The following is a 12,336-nucleotide window of genomic DNA, read 5'->3' as shown; positions in this document are numbered from 1 at the left end:
TTAACCTTAATCATGAGTAACTAACAGCAGACGGAGACCAAGCTTCTGTAGTTCACTTCACAGAGATTGCTGTAGGCAGATTAAATTGTTTCTGTACATCTTAGAAGTTGGATAGAACAGCGCAGAAGGCCAGTTTTATTCAAATTTCCTCCCCATCAGAGAAAATGGTTACAAACTGAAGAAAGACTTTAGAAGGTAGACTGCAAAATGGAACAGTAAGGCTGCCAGCTGCTTCACAGATGAAGGTAGCTTAAGGTCACAGATGCTGAATTACTGGTTTTAGTTCTTATGGATGGCTCCAGAACACTCTCTAGCACAGCTGTCTCTGTAACAATGGGAAGATCTTAATCAACAATCTTCCATATAATCTGCATTAGAACAAGCTTTTGTATTGCCAAAATAAGCAGGTGAAATGTGTTCTATGCTTTACCTTATAATGCTTGAGAGTCATGCTGAAACATTTATAGACTCCAACACCAAAAATGTAGAATTACTGATACTGCTTTCAGCATACTGTGAGACAAACAAATGTGAAGATTTTGTTGAAAAATAACTCAGTGGAAATTATTCAGTTTACTTTAGTCTCACTTGTAAAAAACAATTACTGTTGAAATACAAGTTTTTATCTCATTGAAGAATTGTCACCACATGTAATAAAGTTTAAGGAAGAGCAACTGCCACTGGCAGTGCATTGTTTTCATTTTCCCTGCTAAGTCAAGAGAGAAAACAAACATGCTATGGAGCAGGAATCCAAATCTCAGAGCAAGGAAACAGATGCTTTCTTTTTTTTTTTCCTTTTTTTTTTTTTTGGGGCGTGGGACGGGACAGGGTTGTTAAAAAGAAAAACTAGCCATATTTAAAGAAGCTTATATTAAATTTCTGAAAACCTCAATTAATTCCCCTGCTGCAGTACAGGAGCTCTTTACTATAATTTATTATTTTTCTTTGGATGCCAGGTAACATTGTTCATGCATCTACTTTCAGCCAAATTACTACAGAATAGCTGGAGCTAACTGCCCAGAATACTTTAGCACAACAAACATTTCCAAATGAGCTGCAGGTTCAATTTTAACCATGATGTTCTAGTGTCTCTCAAAGTCTCAGGTTGGAAAGTAAACTATTTAACATTACTATCTCCATTCTATCAGATACGTAAGTGTGCTTTTACTCAGACTTTTAAATTTGCTTGCAGGTCTTTATACTTTTATTTCCTGAGACAATGACATTAATACATTCCTTTCTTTTTATTTTCAGGTAACTTTTTCAGAAACTAAGGTGAACACTCAATCAGAAACCTAGTTTGGCCTAAATGATTAAGCGCTTTGTTTACTATAAGTTGCTAATTAGCTTGTGGATAAAATAATCAGGATCTATTAATCTTTATTTTCCAAGGTTCTCAATCAACTCTTTGGAATGTTGCACCTTTCTCTGTGCTTTCTTTTACTGTGCTACCAACATTTCAAAGTCATTTTTTTTTATTTCCTACATCCTCGATGAACCTCAAATGTCTAATTTTCAAAAACCTAATACAGCTCTCCTGCATTTTTCTCCTGTCTCAGTTAACAGCCTCATCATCATCTCAATTTATAGAAGTTCTTGCTGACTCACAGAGATGGCTCAAGTCAGTCACAGATACAGACACCGCCTCTGGAGTGTTTTCCTCTTCCTTGCTTTCATGTTTGAGTGATGAAGTCTTCCCCACCCCTCTCCTTTTTTTTAAAAACTCAGATGTAGTATTCTCTCCACTACTCTTCTTGCCTGGCACTCCCCTTGGTTAAATTCTGTCTATCCATATAACCAAATTTCTCCCAAATATACCCTTTCCCCAACCTCTCTCTCTTTCTCATGTTCTAAGCTTTTGGTTACACGATAACAGAGGTACCAGAAATCATAATCTGAAGAATTTAAAGGATAAGACTATTTTACTGCTTGTACCTGTTAGTACCCTCTTTTCTCCAACTGCAGGATCCCCTTATTCTCACAGCAAATCAAGGCCTTTTTGATGGTGCTCACTCTTCCCTTATTTCTTGTGGTTGGTTTTGTGAGAAGATCCCAAACTTTCTTCAATCCCCTTGAACCAAGAGATAGATCTTTGTTGCTTGGGAAGCTCCATTTTGCTTTCCCAGACCGTTTCAGCTTATCTGTTTGGTTTACAGGGTTCTCAGTTACAACCTTGTTTCTGAGTAGCAGCCGTGTTAGTCTGTATTCGCAAAAAGAAAAGGAGTACTAGTGGCACCTTAGAGACTAACCAATTTATTTGAGCATAAGCTTTCGTGTATCTGATGAAGTGAGCTGTAGCTCACGAAAGCTTATGCTCAAATAAATTGGTTAGTCTCTAAGATGCCACTAGTACTCCTAACCTTGTTTCTGGATCTTGCCTGGAAACACTGACAGATGACGTTCTACTTTACTTTGCTGGAACCTTCTCTCTTCCTGTGGTACCTCATGCAGACTGTGTTAAATGAAAATTCATATCTGTTTACTGTCAAACTGCAAGATCTCTTCATAAAGGACCAGAATGGGGTTAGCTACTGCACAGAGGGAGGGACAGGCCATAAGGTGCCACTCTAGGTTTGTGCTATCCATGCAGGCCTATTCATAGCCAAAAATCCTCAAACTCCCCCAAGGACAAAAACTTTGTTGGCCTAGAACCACTACTCAGCCAAGAGATGTGCAGAAGAAATGAATCCAAGAAAGGTCTTATGGGGTGTGAGCAGTGCTCCCCATATTTGTTAAGGAGCTCTAGGAGTCATCTATGAAGCACAATGCCTGCTGGGAAGTGGCAGCTGTAATCCATTCCCAGTGCAAGGCAATAGTTATAAGACACAATTCAGCCCTAAACCGAAACATCAGCATACATGTTTTTAAGAGTGAATGGATTTAGCTGTACCCATAAGCTTCTCACTACCCAAATGGTAGTTCCTATGACTCTTTTGCAGGATTCACTACTGAAAATATCTATATGGTATGTTTTCTTTAACTAGGATGCAAGACAGCCAATCAAATTTATAAATACATTTGCGTGTAAAAATCTTTTGCCAGCAGAAAAGGAGGGAGTAATAGTCTTAAGATTCTATAAATTATAATCTCTATTTTAGGTACTTCTAAGATGCCTATAAAATTGATATATTCTTAAATGCACATGAAATACTATTTTGCAGCTAGGGAACTATATTACATGAAAAAGTATCACGCCAGATTAAGAATATACATTAGTGAGAAATACCTTCTATATTATACCATAATTGTATTACTGCGTTGTCTTTTGCAAACTTTTGCACTTTAAATACTACACTTGGGCCAAATAGATTAAATAATAAAATGTTTGTAAAGTAGTATAAAACTTGTAAAACTACGTACAACTGTCACTTCTAGAAGTGCATCACATGAGGTCACTGAAAGTTCTGATCCAGACCATTTGGCGGTGAGAAGAAACTTCAGATGCGGTTAGTCCACCCCGCCCTTTATTGCCTAGCAACACTACCATTTGCAGTGTCTTGGCATTTTGGGGACAGTGGGGATGCAAAAAGCCAAGTCTCAATTTCAGCAGAAGGCCTGCATAGGAAAGCTTGTACATGTCCATTCCCTTATTATGCTGCTTCTAGACAGAGCTCTTAGTCTCTCACCTTGAAGATCAGCAATGTTTACCACATAAATTAATAACGTTAAAACGGTTACTCTGACCATTTGTGAACACAGTTAACCTGTTTTTAAATTTTGAAAAATACATTTAAAAACACAACAAAATTAAAAAGTAAACATGCAAACTTTAAAAACCATATTTGTTTTTCGTTCCCAACCTGCATGGGGTTAATCTTCACTGAACATTCGAAGCACTCCACACATTCTCTGAACTCTTTGTTGCGAAGATAGAGGAGACCCTTGGAGCGCTGGGCCCGGGCACTGCGATGCTTAGATAACTCCCAAGCCTTGTCAAAGTACTGGTGATCTTTAAGAACATCACCCAGCAAGCAATATAATCCTGGTGTTTCCTTTTTTTCTAGCTCTCGCCTCAAGACTTCTTCCGCCTATTATAAAAATAAAAAGGAAATGAGCCCCTTAATAGGAGAATCCATGGTCAATCTAACCACATATTACCATTGTCTCTCAGATTTTACACTTTAGCAGTTCCTTACATAATCTAAGAAAAGTCAAGAAATCTGAAAAACAAAACAGTATCTTGAACAAAGTCTGTGTCAGAGATAAATCCTTGAAAAAAAAAAAAGTTCCATAAATTCTTTTACATCTTGTAAAGCCCAAAGACTAACATTTAAGTGCTGCTGTTAAAATTCTGTTCATGTCTGCATGAACCTTAAGGCATGATTTACTTATGTTAAATACGAAAGCCATATTCATTTTTATTGCAACTCTAGTGCAGTAAAAAGGAGTCATTTCAGAGATCAATTTTTTTCAAACTGTTTTTCATGGAAGTCAAGGTGAAATGTAAACTCTTACATTTTCCAGCAGAGGACTATTTGGAGATAAAGCAGAGGACTACGTGAAAAGGAGAATTTTTCTCCAGTAAAATTTTGAAATATGGTACAACCTGGGAGCACCTCAGTGTCAAAATGGGATTAACCTTTACCTCTTTGTACTGGGGAAAGTGTCAGTACGTTAAAGCTGCAAATAGCTGTTCCCCATTTCATGCCTCAACTGTATCTTTTGCCCAACAAGCAAATACAAACTCTGGAAATCCAATCTGTATCTCTTACATGGTAGTGCACTGCCACTACTATTAGGCTACTGACAGGTCCTGCCTGCTCTTTTATTCTTCTTTGTTTGAATCACCTCATTAGGTATCCTCAATGCTTATTCCATTTCCTGATCTCTAATTTGCCCCTTCTGGAGGCAATGCTTCCAACATGTTTTATGTTACCTCTCTCTTTACTCCCTCTTGGCTGTGGCTGCTACTGTTCTACAAAATGTACAAATAAAAGCTATATTTTCATCTAAATGTAGGAGATAAAAATATACTCAGACATAAGTAAGCATTTAAAAACCAAGCTTCAGAGGATTTGCAGGCTTTTGGAAGAGAGGATACATGCTGGAGTTCCCACAAGACCTGTTAAAATTGAGTGCCTACAATACCCTTTATAACTCTGTCTTACTTTCCTCAGTGCCAGGTTACAGTCTCTCCCTAACCTCAAAGTTTCAAAAAGATACTTTCCCCTCCTTAGTCTCACCAATAAATAAATAGGTAGTGGTCTATCATCAGTGGTCCAAAGTGAATTTCCCCCCACCCAAATATAACCTCAACACATAACACACACAGATATTAGCAGCATCATTCAGAATTCAACTCAGTGTATGCTCTCTATTTGAAAGGATCAGTTTGAACCATATGAGATTATGGCTTAGTCCAATAAATCCTGCCACAGAGCCAAGGTTGAGCAGTTTATTATTAATCACATTCCCCTGCAGTATGTCACTCACTCTACCTAAGGCAACTGCACTGTTGATCTTCATGTGGGAATGATTCTTCCCTCTTCTGTTCTAATGAAAGCTATTTTCCTTCCCCACACTTGCATAATCTCTAGGGAATTCAGTCAGAAAAAATGGCCAATGTGTGTGCAGTCTTCTACTGCCCTCCCTCAATTTTGGGCATACAGGTTAATTTTGGACTATTAATAAAGTTCAAAGAGCCCATTCAGAAATCTTCAGAAAGAAAGAGCCCTTTCAAGGGTTTCACTTTGTTGTGAATTTTTTCATCTCTAATATATTAAGACACTCTTGCTGCCATCTATGGTAAGTGAAGATTTAGCAGAAACATAACAGTCTACAAATACTGGAAGGGCATAAACAAAGAAGGGAGAGGAATTGTTTAGGATTGTATGGGAACATAATTGGAAAATATGGTACCAAATTAAGAAGCAGAAAATTGTAGGCTGAGTCTCAGGAAAAATTTCTGACCAGTAAGAGTTCTTAAGCAGTGGAATAGTTTTCCAAAGGAAGCTGTGAAATCTCTATTACTTGAAAAAAGAAAAGGAGTACTTGTGGCACCTTAGAGACTAACCAGTTTATTTGAGCATGAGCTTTCGTGAGCTACAGCTCACTTCATCAGATACATACCGTGGAAACTGCAGCAGACTCTGAAATCTATTACTTGAGACATTTATTATTAGACTGGGCAAAGCATGAGAAAAATATACCTTCATAAAAAACCCTAAGCTGGCAGAGGGAAAGACTAGATAACAAATAATTTTTCCTCACATCTCTAACTTCTCTGACTGTGATTAAATTAATAAATATTGACAGCTGATCTCAAAGATGATTAATTGTTCTAGAACAGAGAGAACCACACAATTAAAATAGGTTTCAGAGTAGCAGCCGTGTTAGTCTGTATTCGCAAAAAGAAAAGGAGTACTAGTGGCATCTTAGAGACTAACCAATTCTGCTGTGAACAGCAGCTATGAGGTGAAAAGGGCATTGCATGCTGCTCCTTTACCTCATCCTGTGTAAGTCACTCCCAAACCCAGGTCTCTGTATGGTAGTGCCTAGTACTGTTACACACTACACAAACAGCCCAGCCATTCACTAATTACATTTTACATTTAAGTGCGCAAAAACAGTATGTTTTGGCCTGAATTTGCAGGGATTCATTGCCAATATAAATATTCCAGCTTGGAGATAAAACAGAATAATTAAATATACAATACTTTGTCTGTTCACCTCCCATATATATTATGCAGTTGGTTTTTCATCCTCTCTTTGTTCCTCCAATCTTCACAGGACTAATGCAAATGATTCTTATCACAAAGTCACAAAATTATCTGGATTTTTAAAAATGATTAGTTTGTTGGCTCATACAAATCTGGATAATGCTTCAAATCAAGATTTCCCATTATGCTGTGCATTTTTGTTAAGAGCAAAATTACTCTTGTAATCTTGTAGCAGATATAAACTGGTATCCTGCTCTTTGATGGGAATTCTGGTTCTGTAGAAAGAAAAATATCGGAAGCAAAATCCTTCATGTGGATCTGAGTGGTGATCTTCTCTTGGTAAGACCATAATTTAGATAAATGAAGTGTAATTGCTATGTGAGAGATTCATTTCATAATTCTTAATCATTAAACACATTTTTAATGACTTGAAATGTTACATAATTAGCAATGAAATCAAAATAAAATGAACTTTTGAAAAATATATTTTGAGCATGTTCCCAAACTATAGAACAAGCTACTTTTCTTAATCTTCACAAAACTTCTTAAATTTAACTTTATAAAAAAGGTAAATTTAACATGGTAAATAAAACTAAAATTACAGTTTCATAAATATTGCTTATTTAAACAAGATTTGGTTACAATTAAATGGTTTGGACAGGCGTGTCTAAGCTGAACTGGAATGAAAGCAAGAGCTCAGTTCACTAGACACTTATTTAAAACATGAAGAAAGATAATGCACGTAATGGGCCGATGGATGGGCAGCAGAGGTGACACAAACGGCCACTGCCTGGAGCCTGCCCGCACTCACTAACCACCGCAGAGCGCAGCCAGTGCCGTCTGGAAATGGGACGGGGGCGAGGCCCTGCTGGCCGAGAGCCAGCACACAGTGGGGGCTGTGATGATGGACCAGCACGGGGAGCGGCCCGGGTGGGTGTGGGAGACCCAAAATACAGGACAATTTGCCCATTTGTAAAAAAAAAAAAAAAAAAAAAGTCAGGACACATGCAGGAGGGCTTAAAAAAGGGACATCTGGTCATCCTACCCTTGGGAGTGTATTTGACAGTCTACTAGAGAGGTAGTATGACAGAGTGGGTTGAGCATGAGGGTGGGAGAGGGAAACTCCCAAATTCTAATTCCTGTTTTGGAACTGACTCATTGCAGTCTTTGTCTCAGTTTCCTCTTCTACATATAGGGAATACTTATTTCTCTACAAGCCTGTTGTAAAGTTTAATGGCAGTAGTTACATTTTCAAAGCATCATGTAAAATATTAATTTAGTAATTTATATACTAGTTTGATCTTGCCTTGAAGAAGCTTTTCTGATATTCATCTAAATTGTCCTGTCTTTCCCCTTCCCATGTTCCTGTGCTGCACAGCACTTCATGATACTCCTTTTCTGCCACAAATTGCACAGGCAGTATTGTAGGCATGTTGGTCCCAGCTTACACCAGGGCACATCAACTCAAAGTGGCACCGGACCCTGCCAGAACAACAGTTACAAAACCTGTAGACATTTCTCTACTGCTGTGATAATCAACACTCCCCACAACACACCTTGCAAGATCCATGGACCCTATGCATGCCTATCACAATATGTGGAATACCTTATCCAGTGCATTAAGGCCCCAACAACAACTAAATGGGTAAAACAAGACAATCACTGCGCTCTTGGAATGAACTCACACAGAAAAATAATAAAAGACAAAAACATCATCTGAGGGTGAACACTTTTCAGAAAGCGACCACTCTCTATATCTGACCTCTCAATCCTCATTCTTAGAGGAAACCTGCACAACACCTTCAAAAGATGAGCCTGAGAGCTTAAATTCATAACTTTGCTAGACATTAAAAATCATGGACTGAATAGACACATTGGATTTATGGTTTATTACAACAATCTGTAACCCACTAATAACCCCTCCCAGCTCCCTTCCCCCCATGACTGAAGAAGTGTTAATGGGCCACTACACCTTCAATGATCTCTTGAAATGTGTTATCTTCTAAAAAAAAAACTGTTCCACCTAGTACTGAGTTGTGACACACTGAGTACATTTCCCAGACTTGAAAAAGAGCTCTGTATAAGTGCAAAAGCTAGTCTCCGTCACCAACAGAAGTTGGTCCAATGAAAGATATTGCCTTACCCACCTTGTCTCTGTAATGCATAGACAGTCAGAATAAGAGGGTGAAACAGGCTTCCCAGCTCTTCCTATTGTTGTTCCCCTGCATGAAGTAACATTTGTAATGTTTTGTGGTTTTGCATTCATAGACTTCTCCTGTGGTGACAAGGACGATCGCTGACATATGGATTGCTGCCTCTGCAGCTGCAAAGCTGGGCTCTGTTCCTGGCTTTTCCCACCCGAAGAAGAAGGGGAAGCAGTGTTCTAGGGCTCCTGCACATGAGGGAGTCCCCACCCCATACCAGGAGCTTTCTTTCCAGGAGCTCCTCCTCTCTCCACATTCTTGCTGTCTCTCTAACACGGCAAGTGGTCAGGAGGGCCAAACCCCATGCAGGCTCCCCACAACTATGTCCCCAAATAGCTCTGTCCTAGGGGGAGCAATTCCCCTCCTCCAAAGCAGTGTCCATCTCACAAGCATCTACTGCCTTGTTACACTGGCACTCCTCAAGGTGGAAATTCACAGGTAAGTCAAAGGCTGGGGAAGGTGGGTGAGGAGCAGGGCTGGAACTATCCCCAAGTTAGGGTAAGGAACAAGTTCCCACCAAGCCTCCACAATGATGGAGGGAAGGGTGTCTTGTCCCTGAAGATGTCTTAAGAACCAAGCTAGCAGCCCTCTCCTCTGATGTCTCGCCTGACCCTAGTAAACCACAGTGGGTTCAATGGCTTGAACTAATGCAGGAGAAGCTGAGGAGGGAGCTCTGCTCCTAACAGCCCTTCATTTACACCTTTGACACATACCAAGCAGCATGGAGGGGGCAAAGCAGAGAGGAAGTAGTGGGTGTAGGTCTATTTGCCAGCTGGCAAAACATGCAGTTCTCTGGCTGAAGGTGAAGTGTGTGCACAGGGCAGGTGCTGGAGGCTAGGGGCCATTACTGAAAGGCTGGGTGATATTTTTAAACCGGATGCCTTATTCAAGGTTTCAAGATCAAGGGACCATCTTAGCTTCTATAGCCATTGCCCTCTCCCCCAAATTTATGCTCCCAGTAACATTTCCATTTGGTACAAATGTCCCTCTTTAGTTTTCAGTAGTATTGACAGGCTCAGGACCCTTTCCTCAGCCTACTTTTTTACCACATCCATGAAGACTGGTGTCTGCTCTTCAATAGGTCTATTGGAGGAATGCAACAAGTGAAAAAATTGGAATGACAAGGTCAGTAACTAACACCACACTGTGTGTTCACAACTTAAATTGCTCTTTTTGTATAAGTGTTCTGTTTTGCTCCTTGCTTGGCACTGTGTCGCTCTTTTGCTGGCTCACTTTATGATACCAGATTCCACTAATTATATTCATATTATGAAATAAATAAGTAGAGTCATATCCAATAATCATACAAAAATCCAGAAAACAGTTTACTAAACTTTAGTAACCTCTTGCTCTTAGCAAATTTTATGCGGCTATATGCACTCTCCCAGTTATCATTGAGGCTTTTCTCAAGTATATTGGATCTAATACATGAATCTAATATATGCTGCAGTACTAATTGTAGCACTACTTTACCTCTTCACTTCTGTATCTGCATTGTTGATGTTTGTAACTTTTTTGTCAACCAAGAATTCAAAAGTAGAAATAAAGTGCATGATATGACTCTAGGGCTTAATATTCCCCCCTTAATATTCTTCAGTGTTTGACCATTTTGTAAGTTTTTTCAGCTTTTCATTACTCTCATTTTAAAATAGCAATCCTGAGAATCAGGTACAAAGCCTGGTCTAACACAGCTTGCTCTGAGGCTGCTCCATCCACTGACAATATTTCGCACTAGCAGATTCTCATGCATTTCCACACGTCTAGTTACAGTGTCTTTTTAATAGGAATATTTCACATTAATAATGCTCTCTTGATAATGAGCACAAATATACTCACTCCTTGTCTTACAGCTAAATCTTTTTTTGTCGGTTTGCTCTAGATCTAACCTTGTTTTCAGTACTGTTGCTACATAGCACTTACATGGTGTTTTGTATTTTCAAAGTGCTGTACAAACATCAATTCTGAAAGCAGTTTCCTGTGTCAGATACTCTGCCTGAATGCCATTTTCATAACTCCCTATGGGCAGTTGGTGCATTTAACTAGAACAGAATGTGTTTCCAGGAAATGGAAAATATTGACCTCTATTTCTCTACTGTACTGAAAGAGTCCTTAGAGTAGCACAGTATCCCCAAGGCAGGCATAATGTGACATGGCATTTGGCAGTGAAACACAGATCTGTCAGTTTATAATTACCAAGATCTAGATATTGGCCTAGTATAATTGGAAAAAGTTACATAAGGCATTAAAAGAAATTCTAGGTTATTTGTTTTAATTGACAAGTTACAATTCTATATAAAAAGACTACAAACTGCCTCTGCAACCTTAACTCAATGTAAGCCCAGTCTTTCCATGTATGGCTTTAAATAGGTTCTCCATGTATCAGTAGATCTGAGTAAGGTGGCCAAGAGACTAAAGAGGAAAAACTTTCACCTTTCAGAAAGTTACGTGCTACTGAAAACAGGGTTTTTACCATGGATCTTATTTTATCAATCTTCCCACCTGGACATATTAGCATAATCAGAACACATTTAAAGGTATAAGCAAACAGATAACATATCCAGTAAGCATTTTCTTAAATTCCTTTCATCAATGCTTTAGCACCAGTGCATTTTCATTGGTGTGAGCAACAGGTAGGGCTAATACAGACTAGCCACCAGCAGCTTTATACTACTGTGTCATCAGCATATGGGGTTAGATGACAGCAGTAAATGTCAACTGGCTGGCCTACCCTAGTGCTCCCACTGCTGGTCACAAGTGCTAGTGCAATGGAGGGAGAAGTTCAGAGAAACCTCAGCAGAGAAACAACCAAGCAAGGAGAGTTAAAGTGGAACTTTCAATCTTAAAAACTGCATTTCCCGACTTGAGTATTTGATTTATCTTAATGATTCTTAAAACTATGCCTTTTAAAAACAAAACGTACAGCATATGTCTGTTTGAGCTACCGTTAAATGAGAACTAAAGTTAAGTAGGAATTATAACTGGATTACCTATTTTCACACAGTCAGAACTCTTGTCCAGGCCCTCAGCATCTCCCCATTTTGATTATTTGAACCTCCTAATCTGTAACACTCACATTGTACCCCACCATATAAAACAGTCTTCATTGTCCTTAGCCAGGACCACATCACCCTTCTCTCTCTCTCACACACAATCAGTCACGCTATCAAGTTCAAACTTCTTGCTCTCACCTCCAAAGCCACTTCTCACTCACGCATTCCTCTCCCAACATGTCCCCAACCACAGGTCCTTCTCAGTTCTACCATGATACTAAACTCATTTGCTGCTTGTCCTCTTTCCCCACAAATATTTTCTTCACACACTTCTCCTTGTGTATGGACACTGACCGTGGGCTGACCTGTACTACCCTCTCCCAGTTCAAATACCTTCGCCAGACCCACTTCTGCCATGACACCTACAATAAATCAGCCATTGTTTGAATTGCTAAATAGAAAAAAGTTGGGTGAGTTCATATC

The 12,336-nt window shown here is 39.2% G+C and overlaps 1 protein-coding gene across 2 annotated transcripts in view; it reads right to left on the bottom strand.

Moving 5' to 3' along the window:
• Positions 1 to 12,336, bottom strand: part of TTC27 (tetratricopeptide repeat domain 27) — a 197,549-nt gene that overhangs the window by 53,695 nt on the left and 131,518 nt on the right. For both annotated transcript variants that reach the window (XM_077813550.1, XM_077813549.1), the window contains one exon: positions 3,801 to 4,028. In XM_077813550.1, the coding sequence (XP_077669676.1) occupies positions 3,801 to 4,028 (228 nt within the window). The remainder of the gene's footprint in view (positions 1 to 3,800; positions 4,029 to 12,336) is intronic.

This window comes from Eretmochelys imbricata, chromosome 3, assembly GCF_965152235.1.
Source record: "Eretmochelys imbricata isolate rEreImb1 chromosome 3, rEreImb1.hap1, whole genome shotgun sequence".
Taxonomy (NCBI): domain Eukaryota; kingdom Metazoa; phylum Chordata; order Testudines; family Cheloniidae; genus Eretmochelys; species Eretmochelys imbricata.
Note: the sequence above shows the minus strand (reverse complement) of the source record. Positions and strands in the feature narration are given on the sequence as shown.